At 40.7% G+C, this 23,712-nt stretch overlaps 1 protein-coding gene across 1 annotated transcript in view; it reads left to right on the forward strand.

The window, feature by feature from the left end:
• KCNH5 (potassium voltage-gated channel subfamily H member 5) overlaps positions 1 to 23,712 on the forward strand; it is an 815,449-nt gene that overhangs the window by 336,619 nt on the left and 455,118 nt on the right. Inside the window, exon 6 of the mRNA XM_086937941.1 lies at positions 3,908 to 4,023. Within this exon, the coding sequence (XP_086794067.1) occupies positions 3,908 to 4,023 (116 nt within the window). The remainder of the gene's footprint in view (positions 1 to 3,907; positions 4,024 to 23,712) is intronic.

Genomic DNA, 23,712 nt, shown 5'->3' on the forward strand with positions numbered 1-23,712 from the left:
GGGCAGTAAACTCCCTGACGATCGTGAAGATCTCTTTGCAGGAGTTTGAAGCGGCCTCTATCCTCCTTGCCAAGTAGTCTTTCTTTCCAAGGAGAATGTCCCGGTGGTAGGCTTTAACCACTGTCCTATAGGCAAGCCTGGCCATAGGATCATATTGAGACCTCCATGCCCTTTCAGCCACCTTGCACTGCCGTTGAGAGGCCGACAGTGCTTCAGTGAACCAAGGGGCCGAGACCCGCTTAGATGTTAATCGGGGGGCCGTCTCAGGGGCTAGATCGTTCAGCCTGTCCAATAACCATGATTGCAAAGACTCTAGATCCCTCTCCAAGTCTCCCGTTACAGGGCAAGTTACACATGCTTTTCCACGGCGGAAAAGCCGCCGCGGAAAAGCATGTTTCAGAGCCCATCCTAATCTGGCTGACGGTGTCTGAGAGACACCGTCACCATATTAGTGCTTTTCCGCCGCAGTTGTAAGCCAACCGCGGCGGAAAAGCAGCAGACGGAAACCAGGACCCACCAGCCATCCTAATGTGGCGGTGGGTCTTTGGTGGGTCCGCAGAGGATTTTCCGCATCCTCCGGGCCGGTGGTGGCTTCCACCGGCCCGGAGGATGCGGAAAATCCTCCATCCTAATGAGGCCCTTAATTCTGAAGAACCTCTCCTTTTCCCACCTTCTCTCACCCTACAAAATCGTTTTTAGAGTCCCCACAGTGCTTAGCTCCGCCACAATGAAATAAAAAAGTATATTAATACCTGAAAAATGAGCTGCCTTCCCCATTCCACTAAGAATATCTGGAGCCAGAAAATTTAGTTTCATGTGATCATCAACAAAAAAGGTAACTACAACACCTGTTTGCTCCTCAGTGGAATTCCTCTTCAATGGGGGCTGAATGCATCCTGGTAGATGTAGCTGGTGGCCTGGGTCTCACTTGGGTAGCAAAGGCACCCAGCCCAAGGGGAAGAGCTAGAGTGTGGGCTGAATTTATGTGCTTGGTGGATTAATGTTCATAAGGTGAGTCATTGAAAACAGATGGATGCTGTTTGTCTATACTTCCCATTTAGAATTTCCATAGCAGAAGTGGATCACTTCACTTCTGCTACGAAGATATCCGCCTACCATTATGACTCAAAAATCCAGGTGCAAATTTACTAGTAGTTACTTTACAGTCATAATTTCTGGTGTATGATTCTCTACTCTCCATGCCCTCATGTAAAGGGGCGGAAACGTGTCCATTCTGCTATTAAGAGAAGATTACCTAGAATTTGTGAATATCATGTAGATTGAGCTCTGCATCCAGGCATAGGAAGAAATATATGTGGAAATGTCTCTTTGACAGTTGGGCAAATATCCCCCTATATATGTTTACATGATTAGTGTGTTGGTAGTCAAAATTGTTGCATATATGAGCAAGTTCATGATGCTGAGCTTAGTATTATTTTATGGAACCATGTGCAAATCATCGGAACACTGTTTCCTATTAGAAAAAAATGGAGGGGGTTAGTCGGTTATATTGGGTGCTAAACTACAATGGGCCTAAAATCGCAGATGAAGCTTTTGTCAAATATGTTTAAAGAAGGTACATTTATCGCACACTGTATATATTGTGGTTCAGATTTTTAAACATATTTGAGGCATTGAGTTCCACAATGAGTTGAAGTTAACAGGCGGCAGTGATTTTAATGTTTTGTTGTGTTGAAATGCCAGAGGGTCGTGTTTTTTGTTTGCCACTATGGGTATAAAAAGCTTCTAGATTCAACACATGTCGAATTCCCCAGCTCTCTGCTTTAAGAGTGAATTAGGTTGGTTTGTTTCCTTGAGTACAATCCTAGTACAGGCCAAAGTCTTCAGATATACCCCAGCATGATTGCAATGTTCACCTCTTTCTCTTCTCTCTAGATGTCAGTAACATTTAGCTATCTGGGTTCGCCTATTTTTTTCAACCACAAATGTGGACATCTAAAACTTACAAATATGAACTAATAACTAGTAATTGCAGAACTTGTGACATAATTGCGAAAAAAACACTTTCGACTTGGTATGTTTTAGAATGCTTGCAGGAGGATGATTTTAGGAATGCAAACTTATGATATACTCTTTTTAAAGGCACTTAATTTGACTAGCATATGACTGAAATTTTGGGAAAAAGCAAGTCTCACTTTATGACTTTTCTAAAGCAGGTTACATTTAAATCAGAGTGCTTGACTGTTTTAGAATCTCCATACAGCGAGAAATAATGGACTTGCAAAGTGTAAACATGCCAAGTGTCAGCAATGTGACTTAACATCTGACTGATAAACCATTAATAGCTAAGCAGTTAATAAAAATATAACGCTTACTTATCAAAATCTCAATACTCTTTGTGCCTCTAAGACGTAAGTGGTTTGGTGTTGTAATACTTTGCCGAAGAAGCACTAGATGACTAGGACAAAAAATGCAAGACATATTACAGCAGAGTTTCAAAACGAGAGTACAGAGAAGTAAGCATCAGACCTATGTGTTTCCATTAGTCAGATCGAGTCACTAACGACATCTCTAAATTCCCTCAGCCCCCAAGACTTCCTTTATTTGCAGAGTAACATGGCCAGAAATGTTTGGCCATTCTCCTTCATATCTTGTAGCAGCTACTCTTTGACTCAAGAAATGTTTCTGGCAAAGCGCTTTCCCTGAATTGGTCCACTTCATTCTGAATTCCTACCATCTTCCCATTTCTGAATTGTTTTTCTCCCAATATTCCCAAGTTATCTGATCTTGTTCTGAAGTATCCAAGCCTTGCCTGAAGTACTCATTCCTCTAATGAAGGTCTAGGCACTGGAACATATTCAGCAGAATAATAATGGTCTAAAGACAATTTGAATCCTTAATTTTGATTTTAAATACCAGATTGCACAATCTCTTACACTTTACTCTGCATTGTGGTCCATATCATAAAATACCTGTTTTACAGATATAATAGGAGTTATCAGCTCATTGGACACACTTCATCTCATGATGCATGCAGGCAGCCAATAGAAGCTGCCTCTGATGCACTGAAAAAAGTATATTGGTGCAGCTTAATGTTGTCAAGAGATTCATCAAGTTACCTTGTGCTGCGAGGGAAGCCTTCAGTCACCATTCCTTAGAGTAAAATCAGATTGCTTACATAGGATTCTTAAGAATTTTAGCTTGGCCGGTAAGAACTCAAGCCAAAAGCAATCAGCCATGTAGTCAGCCTGTCTAACATCACATGTCTAGTTCAAGCCATCATTTCGGGTTGCCTCTCCACTCTATTGTTACCAGCCACGAGAAAGACTGTAAGCCATGGTTAGCTCCAGAGAGATCAAATGCCTTCCCCCATTGCTGTGGAAATGAGCAAATTATTCTCATAGAGTGATTGCTCCATGAGCTAATTTACAGTCTTTTGCCATGGGAAGAGGATCAGTAGCGGCTCTTGCTTCAAGTATCTGTCAGGGTTGTGCACATGTAGGCCACACATCATGCATTACCTTTATTCTAATGTTATCAAATGTATGTAGAAAAACTATTAATTAATAATGTATTCGCTATATCTCTTCTGCAACTTCTCAGTGAACTTAGAATACAGGCAAACATCAGTAGTTAGTGCAAACTATCTCAGCTTCCTGTCTGTCTGAGCCAATCTCAGCATTTTGAAAACCGTGAAGATTTTCCTGGTCTGTTCATGATGCGGCAAGCTACTTTTTCAGTGGTTTTTGTCCTGATTAAAAGGATAAAAAAAAAAAAAAACGTAATGAAAGATAAAACAGTTAACTGCACATTCATGAACAGGTGTTTAGAAATCATGCACCGAAAGAGAATTTAAGTCACCGAGTAATTTCAAGAAGTAGAGAATAGAATATTTGAAGTCAGTTTCAGAGGATGTAATGTATCTGTTTCCCCCTTTATTTTTAAGGATGGACAAAGTTGGCCAGATTAACGCGTGCTCTGACAAACAACCGCGGTGTTCTGCAACATCTGACTCCTATGAACAAAGCTGAAGTTGTGCATAAACATTCCAGATTAGCAGAAGTAAGTATGTTTTTCTCTTCAGTGCATTTGATTCATGATAATTGCTTGTTGGCGGGTTCAAAGCGCAATCTAAGCTATACAGTTAACAATATTAATATAGAGGTGCGGCCCATTTAGATACGTCAATAACTTGAATGAGTAATCGCTGCAACGCACAATCAGCATAAAGCTCTGAGCAGTGTACACTGGCATTTTAGCTTTTGTTTACTTTTAAAGCTTGAACGAATTTTCCTGAAACTATATGCGTTTTAACTCAAAATAACTGAACTGCTGAACCAAAAGATCACAATTAACAGAGCCCCAATCAAAAACTTTTCATAATCATGTAAAAATATATATAATACATGAATCATGTAAAAATATTTCTGACATTCTTTTACAGAGTAGCATATTTTATTTACGAGGAGTAGATTAAGTAGATAAACGCACGATGTATTCGCTTTCTTTTTGTACCAATAAAACATTATTATGGTCTCCTACACTACGTGCCTGCACCTTCTGTATGTTTTGGAAAATACTTCAAAAATAGCAACAAAGAACTACTCTTTAATAATCAATTAATTAACAGGTAGTACATCCAAACTCAACAATACATTGTCCCACTATAGCAATGATTATTTTTATGTTATTGGTCAAAAATATATTTATTTATGTATTTTTATTTACTTACAAAATGTGTCTGTTACATAGTTTCAAAAAAAAGGAGCCCCCTGAGCATGTTATTGAAACATTTCAAAACACAGTCAGACACCACAAAGCATACAACCATAAGTTAGCTAGATATAAGAATAGTTAGCGTAGATAAGTTAGTAGGAACAAAGCGCTTTGTCTCCCGCTAACTTATCTATGAAATTAATTATGTCACATAATAATGTGTTTAGTATGTTTATGTTATTGGGTATGAGTGTGTTTTGTATGACTGTTGGTTGTATCATGCTTTGTGGTGTCTGACTGTTTTGAGATGTTTCAATAACATGCTCATGGGGCTCCATTTTTTGGAAATTATGTACAAGTTACATTTTGTAAGTAAATATATTTAAAAAATATATTGTGATAAATAACATATGAATAATCAATGCTATAGTGGGAAAATGTATTTTTGAGTTTGGATGTACTACCTTTGTATTAATTGATTGTTAAGGAGAGGTTCGTTGTTGCTATTTTTGACTTGTTCCCTGGTTTCCTCTCCTTATATACAGTATTTAAGTGACCCTCTTATGTTTCTGTTTCGAAAATACTTCGCCACCTAACAGTAAGATGCTGAGCATTAGTTTGAAGAAACAAAATAAAAAATGTGGGTCTTATCCTAGAAGCATAGGATTGGGGAACAGAACATTACATGGACCGCCACCGAGTATCCGGCAGCACTGTATTTGCAAGTTTTCCATGTTTATATTATGGTACTAACTTTTGAAATCATTGTGGAGAGCATACAGAGAGCACTTAGGATCTATTGCGGTTGAGTTGATCCAGACATTTTCATCTAATTATTTATGTATGTGCTTGTTTTGTGAAGCACTGGCTTACGATGGATTGGCATTTCAAAGCATTGATAACAATGTAGGTGCCAATCCTAGATGTCAGTGGTCATGAATGCATAACTTTTAGCTGTGATCTGCGACTGAGGTCAAACTGTGATCAGAGCAGCCCCTTCCCTTTTTGGGGAAGGGCAGTGTCAATCGATTCTTGGGCAGATCTCTTTGAAGAGACTTTATTTCAGGTAGTGTTTAGAAGTTGGCATGCTCGGTTGATTCTTGAGATTTGGGCACTGGGCAGAGCTACTACAATGCAGATTGACTTACCGCCATGGGGCTTTCGGTTCAATCTGTCAGATTTAGAAGATTTGCGTTACTGGATCTCAGATTGTAAATGTAAATGTAGTAGTACTTGTATAGCGCACAAATCGACCCATGAGGGTATCTCAGCGCTTGTACGCATACTACTGTGGAACCCTTCCTGGCTTTTCCCTGTGAAGTGCCCACTCCTGGGCACCCCCAAGGTGAAGCCAGGCATGCTAGCGTTGTTGGGGCCTTTGTGGAGATTAAGCAAGCTATTGCCCAGAGTTGAAGAGTGGGACCCATGATTAGAATAGGCCCAAGGCGAGAATTATCAGGTCCGAGGAAATTGAGCCCAAGACCCGCCGAGGCGGGAATTGAACCCTGTTCCCGGGCTAGACCTCTCCATCAGGGTCTGCCGCTCTAACTATTGAGCCACACTTCTCCATTTTGTTAGAGAGTGTCATTTTAGAAATCCAATTTAAGAAATGTTGGCCTCTTTGTGAAGCATGAACGCATGTAACAAAGGTTGGAGAAAATATATTTCCATCTGTCGAGGGATATTGCCAGACAAGAGACAAGTGTGTCTGAACGTTGATAGAGTGGTTCTCTGGGAATAACAGGCATGAGGCCGAAGATTTCTCCATATGCAAAAAATTATCTTCGCAATAACAATTTATTAAGAGATATAAAAGTGCAATCCACTGAAAGACACAGTTTCCAAAAACCACATATTTATTAAAAGTCTGAGGACTTTACCTTCTGCAGAGGGGTAAAAACTACTGGATGATGCGTCTTCCAAAAAAGGCACCTATTGATATGAATCTAGGAATATTTTCTCAAAATAGAGCAGCCTTTCAAGTGTGAAGGTATTATTAATTTAATAGGTAGTCCATCCAGGAGTCATGAAGATGCAACCCACTGACATTGTAGCTTCCCAAAACAGATATTCCTATGAATCTTTAGAGATTCTCGCACTGCTGCACCTGAAATAACCAAATATTTGGAGACTATCATCTCCAGCTAGCACATCCTAAGTTACCTTCACTTGAAATTACAGTGTATCAAATACATTATGAGTCCACCAGTAAACAGCATAGATCAAACCCATTGGAAGAAGCAACCTTCTAGCTTGAGGAAATATTCACTGCCTTTTGAGAATACATACGATGTAAAACTGAACATGATGGCACTGAGATGCACCTGTGTACAACTGCCAGAGGAAAGACACTTTTTTTAACAACGTTATTTAAAGTTTGGCAGGAATAGACCTGATCATTTGGACATTAATGGTCGAAATTTATAAAGAAGTGACTTCAAGCAACACACTATATCATCATAACAAAAATAACATATTAATAAAACCTTTACAATCCTATGAAATAAACCTTTTATTGGTAATATCATCACTACTAATTTTCTAATCGGTATCACGGACCACAAAGCTTCAGTCCCACAGTACCTATGGAGATGGAACAACCCCTGCAACTCGTAGTAATTTGAAGGTTTTGGGCACCCTCCCAGCTATTACATCTCTCTTGACATATGTTTGGAAAGTTGTCCACATTTGAATGAATCGTTAAGGTTCTCTGTTAACCTCTCTATTGTGTTATAAGATTTTCAGTGGGCACCAACCAGGAAGACAATCCCTTTTCATCATCATGTCCGTGTAAATTGACCAAGGATTCGTTTGTAGCTACATTTTAGTAATATCTTTAATAAATAGCAGGATACTCCTCCAATTTTTGTATACTTTATTTCTTTTCTTCTATTGCATTTGCAAAGACACTTATAAACTCTCTATGCTTTACCTATATACAAGCGTGGAAGTGCTTGGAGGAATGATTATGTAGGGAGGGCTAGGATTTAGGAGAAGGACTTTTTTGATGTTTGTCATATGACCATGGGATGGGGATAAAGCGGAGGGCTGACACTTCCCCTGGTAGATAAGAAAGTAGCAAGGCAGGCAATGGCAAGCAAATCCTTGTGAGGGGGCTATCACTTGACAGCTGGGTTAGAAGAAATAAAACAAAGAATGGAAAGGAAAAAAGGAGGGCAGAATAGAAGCAATAATGTGAAAGAATAGTGGGGACAAGGGTAAAAAACAGCAAGGGTGAGAAAAGATGGAGAAAGAACAATCAGATCAAGGAAATGGTCAGATGAAGACAGAAAAAGAACACAGTAGTGAGGGCTAGTAAAGGGAGAATGTAACTGATGAAAAGCTCATCAATACTTTGTTCTGTAACAAACACAAGGCAACCAAAAATGATTTTTTTAAATGCACACAGTTAGATCTGCTAGAAAATAGTAGAAATAGTTCAGCTCCACCTTACAGCCACACACAAGTCAGATGGCACGCACCATGAACCCGGGTGGCGCTGTGAAGCTCCTGCAATTTTTGGGTCAACCTGCAGGTTTTAAATAATCCGGGGACCTTAGTATGTGATACGATGCACTCTCTGCCATCCCCTGGTATCTCCAAATGCATTGGGCACCAGTCCAAAACTGGAGCAAGCTCAATTGTCGAGGTGAGCTGAACAGGAGAGCTGGGCAGTAGACTCATGTGACCAAGGGGCAGGGAGGTCCGTAGTTTTGGAACTGACCTAGATGTTCCAAAAGTGGCCGGGTTGTAACGGAAGAGCAAGACCCAGCTGTGCAGGTTCTTAAACTTCATGCCGGTTACTAAGGGGTAAAGAAGAGATTAATTGGGAGAAATAAAGGAAAAGGTAAGGCAGGGTGCAGATAAGTGGTAAGGAGAAAAGCCTGGGGAAATATTGTAGGAAGAAGGAAGAGTTAGAGAATAGAATGGAAAAAGAGGCAGAACAGAGGAGAAAACTTAAAGAAAGAGAGCGTGAGGAGGCAAAGTGAACAGGGAAGGGGGCAAGACTATGAAGAACGAGGCAGGAAGGATAAAAGAAGAAAAAAGAAAATGTGAACAAATAAAGAGGGTGACAAGTATTTGAACAGGAAGAAGAGTGAGGTCGAGCTAAGCTGCAAGGATATGTTTGTGAAACTTCAGGTTTTACCGATTTCATTGGCCATAGTACACCACACACTTTGGAATTAAGTCCTCTTGGAAACCTGTTGATGCGCCAGGTGCAAGTCTAGTCTGTTGCACCCTTTTTGCAAATACGGTGTCACACATTTCTTAGAATTGTAATTAGCTTTCTGAGAAGTGATGAATGATAGTACACACCCCATTTACAATGTGAAAGCTTGATTCCTGAGCAATTATATCTCCTATGAAAATGTATTCACCTAATGTGTCTCATTGAGGAGCTGCCCTAGATGCATAGGTAATGCCAACCAGTGACACATCACTACATAATATTAAAGGATCTACAAAAGACAGCAAATAACCCATGACCGAGAGATTGATCTATATTCTTTCAGTTTTTTAATGCTAGCTGTTGGGTGGTAACATGATAATTGCCAGCAATATTTAAATACAGTGGAGTTGCTAAAACCTGCACATTACTTCCGAAAGGAGGGTAGGTAGGTTCATACCTTTGTGATCGATCATAGTCTTAAATTGTTTTTTTTACATGTAAACAGTCAATCAATCAATCTGTAGGTTTGTAGAGTGTCTTTCACGCCACCCATGAGGGTATCCAGGTGCTGGCAAGGTCCAGTTTATTAGCCGAATAGCCTGGTCTTCAGGTACTTTAGGAACACTGAAAGAGATGGGGTGGTTCGTAGATGAAAGGGTAGCTCGGCCCATGTCATTGCTGCTAGGAAGGAGAAGGAGCGGACTCCACATCTGCTATGTCCGATGCGGGGGTGAGGGTTAGAGAAAGGGATCCAGAGCAAAGGTGTCTGTTGGGCTGATGAAAGTTTAGGCAGTAGTTCAAGTAGGTGGGTCCGCAGTTGTGTAGGGCCTTCTTCACATGGCTCAGGAGCCTGAACTGGCATCTTTTCTGTATAAGGAGCTGGAGGAGTTCCCTGAGCTAGGGGGTTATATGGGTTAGTCTAGGAAGATCCAGGATGAGTGTGGGTGTGTCATTCTGTATGGTTTGTAGTCGTCGGAGAATGTGAGCTGCGATCCCTGCTTAGAGAGGCTTGCCGTAGTCCAGTCAGCTAGAAGGGAGGACTGGGTAGCGTGTGTCTTGAACTTAGGGGTATTGATTTGAATATCTTACAAAGCATGCAGAGGATGAAGAAGCAGAAGGAGGATACAGAGTTGATCCATTTGTTTCTGAAAATATATCACTACCTCTGTCTTGTTCGAGTTAAGCTTCAGGCAGTTATCCTTCATCCAGTTGACGGCATCTGTCATAAAGATGCGGAATTTGGTCTTGATGTTAAGTGTCTCTTCAGAGAGGGAGAGGATGAGTAGTGTGTTGTCGGATTAGGATATGATGTTGAGTCCATGGGTTTTGACAATGCTGGCCGGAGTTGTCATATAAGTGTTGATGAGGGAGAGGGAAGAGCGAGGATCCTTGGGGTACCCCACAGATTACTTCCTTATGTTCGGAGGTGAAGGGGAGAGGCAGACTTTTTGCATTCACCCGGTAAGGAAAGAGGTGATCCATCTAAGAGTTGCTCCTTGGATGCCTATGTTGTGCAGCGTTGAGATGAGTGTGTGGTGGGAGACTGTATCAAAGGCTGCTGAGAGGTCCAGAAGGATCAAATCTGCAGTCTCTCCTCAGTCAAGAAGTGCTTGGATGATGTCGGTAGCTGCAATGAAGGCTGTCTCGGAGCTGCAGCTGCTGCAGAATCCAGATTGGTAGTAGTCAAGTAGGAGGTTCTGTCCCAGATTTGAGAAGAGTTGTTAGTTGATGGCTTTTCTAACACTTTGGCTGGAAATGGGTGCACAAAGCAGTGTTTTCTGAGGCCCTAAGCTCTTGGACGTATCATCCAGAAAATTGCAATAACCCGCAGAACATGATCAGTTGACGTGTGATTTTGACCATGTGTCCAGTCTGTGTCCTTCCTTACACTAGTTACCCATTAAGAAGGGCCTTTTTTCACTGAACCTTCTATAGAACCACTCCATGGTTTCTCTCATTTCCCCCTTGTGTTCCAAAACTACACAAGCTGAAGTTCTTCCACTTTAAAAGAGCTTGCTTTGGACGGAGAAATTTCAGGCTGCTTGACCCCTCAGCTTCAGAAAGCTTCCCCAGCTGAGCTGCATCAGGTTTCAAACTACTTTTGAAAAGAACTGAAACACATTTATTCTGTGGAATTTTGTTTTTTCTATTTTTGATTTCTGTCATGGAGCCTGCTGTACATCCATGATCTTAATGTGTGGCAGGAGGTTCTTTCTCTGATCTTTCATTTAATATCTCAGAATTCTTCACCTGATTTGCATAATTTGGTTGTTGCTTGGGCATTGAAACATTACCTAAAACTACTCAAGTTCTTTAGTATCTCGCATTAATTTTGTGCGTGTTTGTCTTTAGTCTCTCAAGAAAGCTTCCTTTTATCAGTTACTTTACTCTGGAAAACACAAGTACAACAGCACATTACAAATGAATGCTCCTTCATTGTGGTCTACACCCAATATGAGACATGTATCTAGCAAAGAACGTCTATGTTTTAAATCTTTTTCTGCTATATTCATCTCTGATATCCACTTCAAATCAAATGTTTTCATTATTCACTTGACAGCTGTCTTCACTGCCACACAGTACAAAAAGACATCAAAACGCAAAAGTAAATAAAAAATCTAAAACTTTCTGGCATCAAACAATTTTCGCAACCATTTAAAAAATGAAATGCATCACAGTGGCCTCTTACTTATTCTCACAAAGCTACTATCAGACGTGTGTGCTCAAAATGAAGAACATTGTCTTTTACTATTACCACTTGCACTTATAATGTTGTATTGTTACTAAATCGAGAATAACCAGATGTTTCGGTGTAAAATTACAAATTTGGATTAATAGAGAATTTTATAATCAATAAAATGACACTATAATGACAAAAAATCCAATAAGTAGAACCGGATATGCAAATTTTTAAAATTTGATGTAAAAATGGTTCCAAAACACACAAAGTGCCAATCACAGTTATCTGGTCGCCCTAGACGGAATCACAGTCAAAAGTAAAGGCCGATCGTCATGGAGTGTTGGGCGGATACAAGAACCAGGTTCATCCCAGTGGAAAGTTTAAATTCTGCCTTAGAAACTTTAATGGAGGTAAAGTGGTCATAGATAAGTCATAAGAAGTACAAGCTGAATCTGTAGCAGAGCTCAACGATGTTGCAGAGTCCCATTGACATGATGTGATTTTATTCATGTTCAATTACTCAAAACCATTACATGATACAACCAAACACAGAAGTATTGCTAAAATCATAACAGAAAGTTTAAAATCAATGGTTCTTGCAAAATCAGTAGGAGGGTGTGTAAAACTACAGAGCAGAACAAGTCTACAAACTTTCAACAGTGCTTGTATTTTTGGTACAATAGGTGACTGTATATAAAGTGCAAATGCATACTGTTAACATTTTTTTTAATATAGTGTGTCACTGAGTGCTGTGTCAGAGCAAGACGTTCGTCTGGACTGCGGGTATCCGAGATGGCTTTATGGTGACAGACAGTGCCCAGGATTAAAGGGCTTCCGGGAGAAAGATAGTTACTTTGAGGAGCAGATTTAGTAAGGTGCAAGTCATTGGCCTGCTGGGAGTGCGGCACAGGGGTCAGGTGGAATCCTGATTATTGGAACTGGCCCAAGAAAGAAGAAGTGTTGTGTGGATTGCATTGGTAAATTTTTTAAACCCTGCTAGGGTTGCAGGGGCGGATTGAGAAAAGCACAAGTTCATAGCCGCTTTGCAGGTGTGAGATCCTTGAGCCAATAATATAGGAGTTAGCAGGCAGCAGTGGTCACTTACAAGTTTGGGACAGCAACACAGGAGATGAGGCCAAGAATCAATGCGTTAGTTGCACAGCCTGCAGGATCTTTCTTTCCTTTGTCCTGCCCAAGTAGGATTAAAGTCCATGATTGGGAGGGCAAGGCGATGCATGTATGAAATTTTGCTGTGGGTGCAAGTGGCTACCTTTTTTTGTATAAATAGGGCTGCACCTTCCCAACCTCGTAAGAAGCGTCAAGTGCCCCTTGTTTCAGCAAGAATGGACGACTGCTCAGGTCCTGTAGGTATTTCTTACCTTGATGGCAGCTCCACATCAGTCCTGGTGAAACCCTCTATGCTCGAATTAGAACTAGAAGGTTTTCTGGAAGTCAGGTCTACGTCATCAGAACAACCCAGGAAGCAGAGGCCAAACGGTGATCAATGCTGATAGCTGTGACTTTGACTGCAATTCCGGTCTCTGTTGGTTATCTAGGCAGAAAGTTGGCAAAAGAAGTACCCCTTCTTGCAGTTTGGGGACAGGAGTAGTACAATCTATCAACAGGCAAGAGTCCAGGATCCTGGGGCGCCACTTGGGGATTATAACTAACTCAGACAGAGGCCAGCAGAAGGGTCCCAGGCAGATCCAGTTGATACTGATCAGTTGGGAAGTTGCAGGGAATGGGCCTCAGAAGTTGTGTTGTGTTACTACAGCTCAAACAGGAGGTCAGCCAACCAACCTTTGGAGTCACTTCTGCGGGCCTGGGTGCAAGGCAAAAAAGTCAATTTTTCCTTTAGGTTCTTCAGAAAGCAGAGCAGTCCTTTTTCTGATCACAGGTCCAAGAGTGTTCTTTGTAGGGTACTGGGGATGCCACATTTATGCCCAGTGCCAGCCTGTTTGTGTGGGAAATTCGTGGTCAATCCCTAGCCAATGGGGTAAAAGTTCCAAGAGGTGACCCATACCCACTTTTGAAGAATTTCCTGAGTATGTTACTGTAAACTATTCCATAGTATCCCTCTTTCCTTAAATCCAACATGGAAGAATAAATGAATCCATTTATTGTATAACTACTTAAAATCATTGCAAAAGATTCTAAAAACACCCACAAACCGAGCAATAGATCTCGATACTCAAGGGCCCTCCAATCCATGGCCATAATGCAGCGCTATTGATCATTCATTTATAATGCATTTTTATCTTGCGGCTTTGACATAATTACAGAGGGATAGACTGCTACCTGACTAAACCCACCCATTTCCCATTTGTCCTCCATCATATATCCTTTACCCCATGATACATATCATATACTCACCAAAGTACTATCTCTATTCAAATATTTAATTAAAAACATCTCTTTAAATAGCACAGCTGGATGGGAGTATTGATTTCTATTTTGGACCTGGCTTACCACCACTGCACCCGTCTCTCCCTGCACCAATCATGGGCATCTTTATTCTACATCTCATCTTGCAAAAGCTGGTCAGGTCTTTATAAATCTGCAACAATAACCATAGCAGAAGCACATTAAACTAAATAATATAAGTTAAAAAAAAAGCACTAGGTCAATGTTAATAAAAGAGCCCATTAAAATGATCATTTAATTAGTGCAATTTGGCTAGTTTCTTGCAGCGTCATATGCAGCACAGATTTCCCTTTGGATTGCTCACTTCACTGTGCTGCTCAGTTAGGGCTTTGTCATTTAATACTTTGATTGCATGCTTCATAAACCTTAAGAACCTCACTGTTGGGTGGCCTAAATCACACAGCAAACAAAGTTCCACAGCACATTAAAAATGTTTAGCAATCTAAATATTGACTTTAACCAAAATCTGATTTGCTCCTGAAGATTGGAGCAGATACATACAATTTATTACGGAGTTTTATATATAGCAAACTTGACCTGAAGGTATTGGGTATCGGAGCACTTTTTACAAGCACCAGTTGCCTTACATGAGGACACTTAATTTTTGTTATGCATGGGGGTCCCGATTCACAGAATGAACTTAAGACTAAATCCTAAACTTACTACTATTTGGTATTCACAGAATGTACTTACTACTTTCGGAATTCACAGAATGAACTTACCACTTTCGGTATTCACAGAATAGATTTAAGACTACTAACTTTACGTCCGCACTCGGGCTGGAAATTCCGGCCCAGAGGCGGAGCTTCCAGCTTGGGGGCAGAGCTTGCAGCATGGCTAAATTCCCACCTCTGGGCTGGAAGCTCTGCCTCCAAGCCGCAAGCTCCGCCTCTGGGCCAGAAGATCCACCTCCGGGCTGCAAGATCCGCCCCCAAACCGGAAGCTCCGCCTCCGGGCCGGAATTTCCAGACCGAGTGCGGACGTAAAGTTAGTAGTCTTAAATCTATTCTGTGAATACCGAACATAGTAAGTTCATTCTGTGAATCCCGAAAGTAGTAAGTTCACTCTGTGAATCCCAAAAGTATTAAGTGCATTCTGTGAATACCAAATAGTAGTAAGTTTAGCATTTAGTCTTAAATTCATTCTGTGAATTGGGCCGGGGAGATTAAGTGACTTGTCCAGGACCAGAGGATGTTGCCTGTCCTTGTCGAAACTCAAACAAGGTCCCCAGATTTGAGGTCGACACCTCTAGCGTAAGGCCACATCCTCTATGTAAGTTAATGATTCAAATACTGCCCTACAAAACCAACAGAATCTATCCGGGCATTTTTTCACTTTTTACCGTCCAGTGAGCTTTTAGTATAATCTAAACAAATCTGCAGTGTTAGCTCTAGTGACAAGGGTTGCTTCAGGAATGATTCAATATAGGTGGAATTGTAAAGTGCACATGCCAATTTGGAGTGAGATTTATGGCTAAATCATTTCCTGTCCAACATGACTTATAGCAGCTTTACCTGTTTATTTAATAGGTATTTATAAATTACCGAATTTTGGCCGTTACCGACCAGTATTGGGCATTTGATATGTAGGGGCTAAATTTAAAGATTCGGTAATTTACTGAATCCGTAATTTAAGGAATCAGTAAATTACTGATTCCTTAAAATAACGATTCTGTAAATTACTGAATTCTTAATGTAGGGAGCACTCAAGTGAGTGCATTTCTGAGTTAAGGATTCAGTAGTTACCACTAACTAAAAATTTGTGGTGAATTTCGAAAACCTTTGAAAAAGCAAATTTGTGCTTTTCCAAGAGTGCCATGTGGCAGACATACATGCCCTTAGGGCATGTATGTGTGCCACATGTGCACCCATGCACTATTCAGGGGTGCAACAGGGTGTCAATGTGACACCCTGCCACCCTTGTAAGTCTTCCTCCCTATTACCGAATCGGTAATTCCCATTCATTCCTATGGGCCTCTAGGCCTATAGGAATGAATGGGAATTACCGAATCGGTAAATACCGAATCGGTAATTACCGAATAATTTACCGAACTTTTATCTACATCCCATTCACTGATTCTAAAATACCGAATTGGTAAAATTCAGTATTTTACAATCGGTAAAAAAGGATTACCCACATATGGCCCTTTGTCATTTAAATGTTTTTTAATCAATGGAAGATCAATGGTTCAAAACAGGCATGAATTAGCACTTCATATTGATACCCATAATATTGATATCATGTTTATTACCAAAACATGGGCACAGAAAGCCTCTGGCCCGGACTTCATAGAAGCCGTACCGTCCGGATATAAAATGGTCCATGAGGACAGGAAATCAAAGAGGAGGTGGTTTCGCTATTATCACCAGAGACAGTATCAATATAAAGTTTACTGCAGGAATGAATACTGCTAGCTGTGAAAATATCCTCTTTCTTTTGTGTTGAAATTGTTTATTAAGAAAAGTTTATATAAATCACAAATGCAGATACAGATGCAGAGGAAAAAATGAAACATATCATAAACGAGGAAACAATTCATAAATTATAACAAAGGAGGTAGAAAATAACACATCCTCTAGAATTCATAGGGCAAAAAATAGAGGTAAAAGAAAGAAAAGAGAAGAAAAAGAAAAAAAGAAAGGAAAAAGAGAAAGAGAAAGAAAGAAAAAGAGAAGAATCCCCAGAGTAGCAAATTAATTGGGAAGAGGGATGGAAAGAAGAAGGAGAACGAGTGCAAAAGAAAGGAGTAAAAGAAAGTGAGCATGTTATGAAGAAGGTGGAATTAGGAAGAAAGAGAAGCCAGAGAAGAAGAAGAAGTAGGGACAGAGTCATTATCCACTGTGGTTTCCAGGAATGGGGACCAGACTTGGAGAAAGATGAAAGCTTGATCCTGTAAATTATAGATTATACGTTCATATGAAGCTGTTTGTATCATTGCCACCAACCACTCCTCCTTAGAAGGAGGTAATGAAGACTTCCAATGACGCAATATACAATTTTTTTCCGTGGCTAGAGCAGTATGAAGAAGACGGGTCTGGGGTTTAGTAAACTTTGAAAGGCCACGAAAATCATGTAAAATTATATTTGCTGAGGTAAAGGGTAAGGGCAAGGACATAGAATGAGCCAGAGTCTTTCGTACAAAAAGCCAAAATGACCTAGTACGTGGGCACTCACAAATAATGTGCGTTATATTACAACCGGAAGCCGAACATCTGCAACACAAAGAATGCGAAAGTAACTTAGCATGATGTAATTTGACCGGGGACCAGTGCCATTCATGAAGAATTTTAAAAATACAAAATTTAAGGCGAGCTTCTCGAACACCCTTATGTAAGCCTTCTAAAATAAGATCCCACTGAGTATCTGAGCATGTCACAGATAAACGTGATTGCCATTTCAATTGAAGAGCTTTTGAAAGGGGTTGCGAAAATAGAGGATGTAGGAAAGTCTTATAAAGACCAGAGGTGACAACATCTGGGTTCCCCATTTTAAAATATCCTCTTTCAATTAGAGTTGACAAAAAATTATTCACTCAATGGGATGCTTCTATATTGGCCTCCTAGTCGTAGAGAAACATTTCTCACTAATCTGAATAGCTTAATCAAGCACTCTGTCACAAGATCGGATTACCTAGTTTTAGGTGATTTTAACTTTCACCTAGAAAATGATAATGGCCAGGATACTGTCCATTTAGCAGAACTTATGTGGACCATAGCCCTTGATCAAACAATTGAAGCCCCTACTCATTCAGCAGGCCACACATTGGATGGTATTTTTTCGAACATTCCCTTCCTAGTTATCACCGATATTATTCCCCCAGCATGGTCTGACCATAAGGATATATGTTTTTCTATTAGCCCCCCCCCCCCAGTCACAAAATGTGGATAGAGTATCACCAGCAGAGACCCCTAATTCCAGATCTTGGAATAAGATAAATTCACAGGACCCAAATTCTATGTGGTTAGACACTTGTCCTTTAACGAATATAGGGGATGACAACGTTGACATCGCCGCTCATAAATACAATACCTGGATAAAGGAGGTCATGGACCTCCTAGCCCCTGAGAAAAAGCAGAAATTCCGGTGTAGTACCCCGTCTGAACCCTGTCTCGAAGACATTAATCTCTCAGAAACAAACCTGTAGGAGACTGAGCATAAGCGGAGAACTAATTACTACTTGAGTGACAGAGAGACCTACAAAAAAGCCATTGTGGAGCATAAATCTCCGCTACACAGGGAGGAAACGAAATTCTTTACTGAAAAGATTATGTTGGCTACAAATTCGGACAAAGAACTTTTAAAAACAATAACAAAATTATCACAAATGGCAACAAAAAAAGTCAGCACATTGAATTATACCCTCTGTAACACCCCACTAGTTTTTTCCAAGATAAAGTCAAGGACGTTTTTGATTTGTTCAATCAAAACCATAAGGAAGTATCTAGTGTCTCCGTGAACAACTCTCTCACAATCCTGGATAGGTACTCCCCCCTTGACAGAGAGCAAGTTTTGAAACTCATCATACCTTGCAAATCCGGGTCCCCACTAGACCCCTTTCCCCCTAAAATATTCATCTAGCTCCCAAGATGTTTGAGGAACAACTCACAATAATTTTAAATAAAGTGTTCACAGTCACAGTCGAACAGTCCCTGAATATGCTCCTGCTCATGGGCAAGTACGTCATAGCCAACTGAGGTTCTCTTCACTTAGCTTTCATGGACCTCTCCAGTGCTTCTGACTTGGTGGACAGGGGAAGGCTCTGTAACGTGTTGACGGAGGCAGGGGTCGAGGCCTCTCTGGTAAAACGCCTCTATTGGGACGCTACTGCTCAAGTGAGGTATGGTCAGGATGATTAATGCACTCTCCTTTTTGGGACTAAACGGGGGATTAAACTGGGCTACTTACCCGCTCCATTTTCATTTTTATTCTATATCAATTCCCTCAATCATGTACTGATGGCCTAAGGGACAAATTCTTCCAGGGTGGGTTACCGACCTGTGACTGATCTAACCTATGCGGACAGTTCAGTGCTCATTTTTAGCACCACTAATGGACTACAGCAACTACTTGATTGTTTTATTGAATTCGTGGGTGAATCAAAATTAAAGATCAACCACCAAAAATCATACAATATGGCCTGTGGGCCAAAAAATACCGACTCACTTAGTTTTACTATTTGTGAGACCCCTATTACCAAGGTCTCAAATTGTAATTATCTTGGAATCATAATGGACTCAAATATTAAGTGGCATAATCTTTCATCACTGAGAGCTTTTAAAACTGCAGGGGCTGTGGATGTTATTTTTAAATTTGTCAGAAAACTTGGCCAAAAACCTATCAAACAATTCATTTCACATTACAATGCAAATGCCTCTTGTTGGGAACCTATGGAGCGGGTGTTTAGGGCTGCACTGACCTACAGTGCTTACAAGTCATTGAAAATAAATTTCTTGGCAGATCATAACAGTCCAAAAAAGTACGGCCAGCTTTATAACTCATGCAAAAGCTGTTCTTTCATATATAGATAAAAAATACAAATTGCACCTCTCCTACTGGTTTAAAGAAATGGCATTTGCCTTACACCAATTCGCTTACTAAGTTTTAGCAGACTGTGTCAATTTATATCACAGGAATTCTATCCCTTGGCTCAGATATATCAAAAAAACATTTACAAAACTTGGTGTTCAAAATATATTTATGCCCAAATGAAATTGACAATGAATCAAGGGCCAGGGTAAAATCTCTTTTCTATGATTATAGAACTATCACAAGAAATATTAACACCCTGACACTGGACACGGTCTGCCATCATATAGAGATTACAACCACTAATGGGATTACACCTTGTTAGAAATAGGGGTCAAGTCTAACACACCTTATCTACAATGGATTTCTACTGCTGAACATAGACTTTATTTAACACATTTTAGATTGTGCAAAGTTCACTTTCCAGAGCTTTCCCACAGCAGGGCACTTGATTTTTTTAAATTGACCTGCTGTCCCTATGGTAATATTGGTTGGCTATCCCATGTTCATTTCATGTATTTTGGTGGTTTTTATACTATGCCTACAGTCTAGATTTTAAGGCCCATTTTACACTCAAATGATCAAAGATTTTGTAGACCTATCCTCTTTTCTTTACAGCGGCTCAACTCTTTATTTCTATGACACGCAAACCTTAGTTATGTTCAGCAAGCATTGAGATTTCGGAGAGAACTGAATGTTTCGACTTTTCCTGTTACATAATTTCCTTGTCTTATGAAGTTTTTAGCTGAAACTTCCATTTTCTTGATTTAGTGGACCTTTATCTATATAATGTTTTTATTTTTGTTCTAATGTACTGCATTTGATAAAATAGTTCTGTGTATATGTTATATTATTTTTTTGGCAACTATTCCAGACCTTTATTTACTATAAGCACTTTATAGATATCCCTTTGTATATTTTGTAACTTGTATTTTATCAAATGTGTTTGTCTTTTTATGCTTAAACAGCTGAATTAAAGTACTTTGACTGACTGAGTCCTTCAATCATTTTTTAGCTGCTGTCAAACTAAAATTAAGCACTATCAGTTGTTATAGTGTAACCCAGTGTTTTCCAATGGGAAAGCCAGCCTTTCCACAATGAAAAACTACTTTTGATATTTTTGCCTGCCAAGACATGTAAAAGGTTAAATATACATGACATACTATTAAATACCATGCACCCCGCCCAATGTGTGTTTAGAGCCTACCTTAGGGATGACTTTCAAATAGTAAAAAGGAAGGATTAGTACTGGTGAAAGGTTTGTTTTACCAAATCGAAATGGCGGTTTAAAACTGCATATGAATGCTGTAGTGCAGCCATGAAGATATGTTTTACTTTTAATTTTCAGGCCACGAGTACATGTGGTATGTGGTACCATTTACTGGGGGCTTGAAAGCAAATTAAATATGTGTTGACAATTCTAACATGTTTAGTGTGAAGAGTCCAAGCACTGTACTGTTGGTTACAAGGACTATAGTGTGCAGAGGCCTGCAGCCAGCACAAACAGGTTCAGCAAAATAAGGCAAACATCTGGGGGATTTCCACACAAAATATTTTAATTTCCAACACTTATCCTAACAGTGGTCTCTGCATTTAAGAAATTAAAGTGCTATGGTTTCTACCCAAAGTCCACTAGACTCTTGCACTTCGTGTCATTATACAAATGTGAATTACACAGTATGATAAAGTGGTCATCGAATCCAAGACTTAAAGTGCTAGGTTTTCAACCCATGAACCAACTATATTCATTTATATAATCAAATGTTCCCCCCCCCCAGCCAAATTAAACTCGGTATGTAAGAGAGGATGGGGAGATTGTAAAGCAGAGAAATGATAGTGATGTATAGACATTCAATCTCACTGAAAGGCATCATTAATCACATCTTTTATGACAGTTTTTGGGTAATCTTTCCAAGATAGCTGGTAAGCCCTGTTTGACTAAAAACAGGAGTTTGTACCCGAAATTGATGCGATAAGTACCAAATTTAGTTTTTTATGCCACACATGTAATGGTGTAAGAAGAGTGCTGTGGGATCTATTAACCCTTTCGTTGCTGCCGTCGGCCAACGGCCGTCACAAGCACTTCCTTTGTAGTGTTGCGCACGTCCGTTGGCCGTCACAGCCCGCCCACTTATTAGAACGCCTGCACCGCGGCAGAATTGCAGCCGCAGTTAAGGTGTTAAAAGAAATTAAAGTGGCCCCTACATCCTGGGTCAATAATAAGACAGCCATAACAGTAGTACAAGAGGCCTAATGCGCACCACCATTTGTGTGTCAATATACATGCAGCACTAATGGTAGTTTCAGTTCTCCAAGTTTCTCCTGCTATCTGACTTTTCCTCTCTCCTCCATGTCTCAATCCCTCTCTCATCTCTGTCCTACCTTCAGGGCTAAAGTGGGAAACCAAAAGCCGCCTAGGCAAACATGTTTAAACCAACACTGCTCACTTTGTCTCCTAGCACCATCTCTCTCTTTCCATCCACTGTCTAGCTTTCATTCTTTCTTTTCTTTCTCTGATCACTTTCTCTCTACCTTCCCTCTCTCTTGAAGCTTCCCTGTGCCTGCTGAAGTTACCTTCTAGAATCTGGGGAAAGTGCCAGTGACACCAGGTGGGACCTAGGCTTTCAAAACTAGTCTCCAGGCCTCTGGCCCAGTGGGGAAATGCCCGGTAGAATGAAAGCAATATCAGGACCTGTCTACATTTGCCCTTCCTTTGCCCTATCCTGTCCTCTATTTCTTCCCTACCACTCTCACTCATCCTTATCTTATTTCTTCCTTTTCTATGCTTGGTCATCTTATACTCGCTCCTCTTGTTCCCTTTCCTCTCTCCTCCAGTTCTCTTGTATCCTCTCTCTTCTATCAGCAACCTGCCCATCTCTCCCTAGCCTCATTTTATCTGTCCTCTCTATCTTCTTTCTCCCGTTTCCTCACATCAATATCTTGTCATCACTTCCCTACATTCTATCTTCTTTGCTTTCTCTTTCCTTGATCTTTATTTCTGTCCCTTTTCACCTCCTCTTCCCTGTTCCCTTTTGCTCATTCTTATCCCCTTCTCAGCTCTGTTCACCAGTGCCTTTTCTTTTTTCCTCTTTCATGCCTTTATTATGCTCTATTCTCTTCTGCATAATCCTTGCACCGTGCTGTTTCTCCCTGTTAGAACCGGCTGTCTCTAGTTGGCAGAGGTATACACTTCTGACAAATAGGGACACTCCTTTTCTAGTCAGGGCAAGGGGATCACACCCTTCGATAACCCCTGCTCACCCCCTTGGTAGCTTGGCAGAGCAGAACAGGCTTATCTCAGAGGCTGTGTGTTAAGCAATTATGACCACATACAGTAATACAGTGAATACACTACAAATGGACACGACACCGTAGTATTATAAAAATAAGTATTTTTATATAAGGCTTAGCACAAGACCAAATAACGGCAAAACTGTACACAATCGGAATAAATACGTTCGGGAAGGAAAAAGGATAGTTCAAAGGTAGTTTCTTCTTTAGCACAAAAGTCTTTTATATCAAGCAAATCTTCTTCTTGGAAACACAGTTCTTTAGCAACAGGGTAACTCACACGGGAGCTACACAACGCTGGGCAGAGATAATCCACAGGTTCGGCGTCGACCGCGAGGAGCGCTGCGTCGGGCCTGGAGTCACACGGACCCCCAACAACACAGTACCTTAGGAAAATGAAGCACACGATGATCAGCGGCGTCGAGCAATCCGGCGTCGCTTCTTCGGTGTCGATCAGGCCTCAGCAGGCGTTGTCGATGATGCAGTTGCACAGAGTGAGCAGCGCTCACGGCGTCGAAGGGCATACGGTTGATGCGATCAGCAGCGGGGCAGACACGAGGTCCTCTGGAGTTAGAGCCGTACTCCTACTCACTGGCGTTGCTGCTGGCGTCGGTTGGGCCCAGCGTCCGGTCGTCGTGATGCTGTTCTTTTCAGAGGTGCTGGATTCAAACTTCCAGCGGATAGCACTTTTTAGCAGGTGAAGTCTTTTGGCCCTGTGACTTCGGCAGGAGACTGGCACTCTTCCAGTCCTTGGAGATTTTCTTAGCAAGCGTGAGAGTACACACCCAGTTCCTCTCTCCTGGTTCCTTGGCAAAAATAAAGAAGCACTGCAGGATTCTCCAACAACAGCACACCGGCAGAAGGGGTAAGCAGTCCTTTAGATCAGCAGGCTTCTTGTCCTTGGTTACAGGGTTCCTTGTCAGAAGTGATCTAAATTCTTGGT

The sequence above is a fragment of the Lissotriton vulgaris genome, chromosome 9, assembly GCF_964263255.1.
Source record: "Lissotriton vulgaris chromosome 9, aLisVul1.2, whole genome shotgun sequence".
NCBI classification, from domain to species: Eukaryota; Metazoa; Chordata; class Amphibia; order Caudata; family Salamandridae; genus Lissotriton; species Lissotriton vulgaris.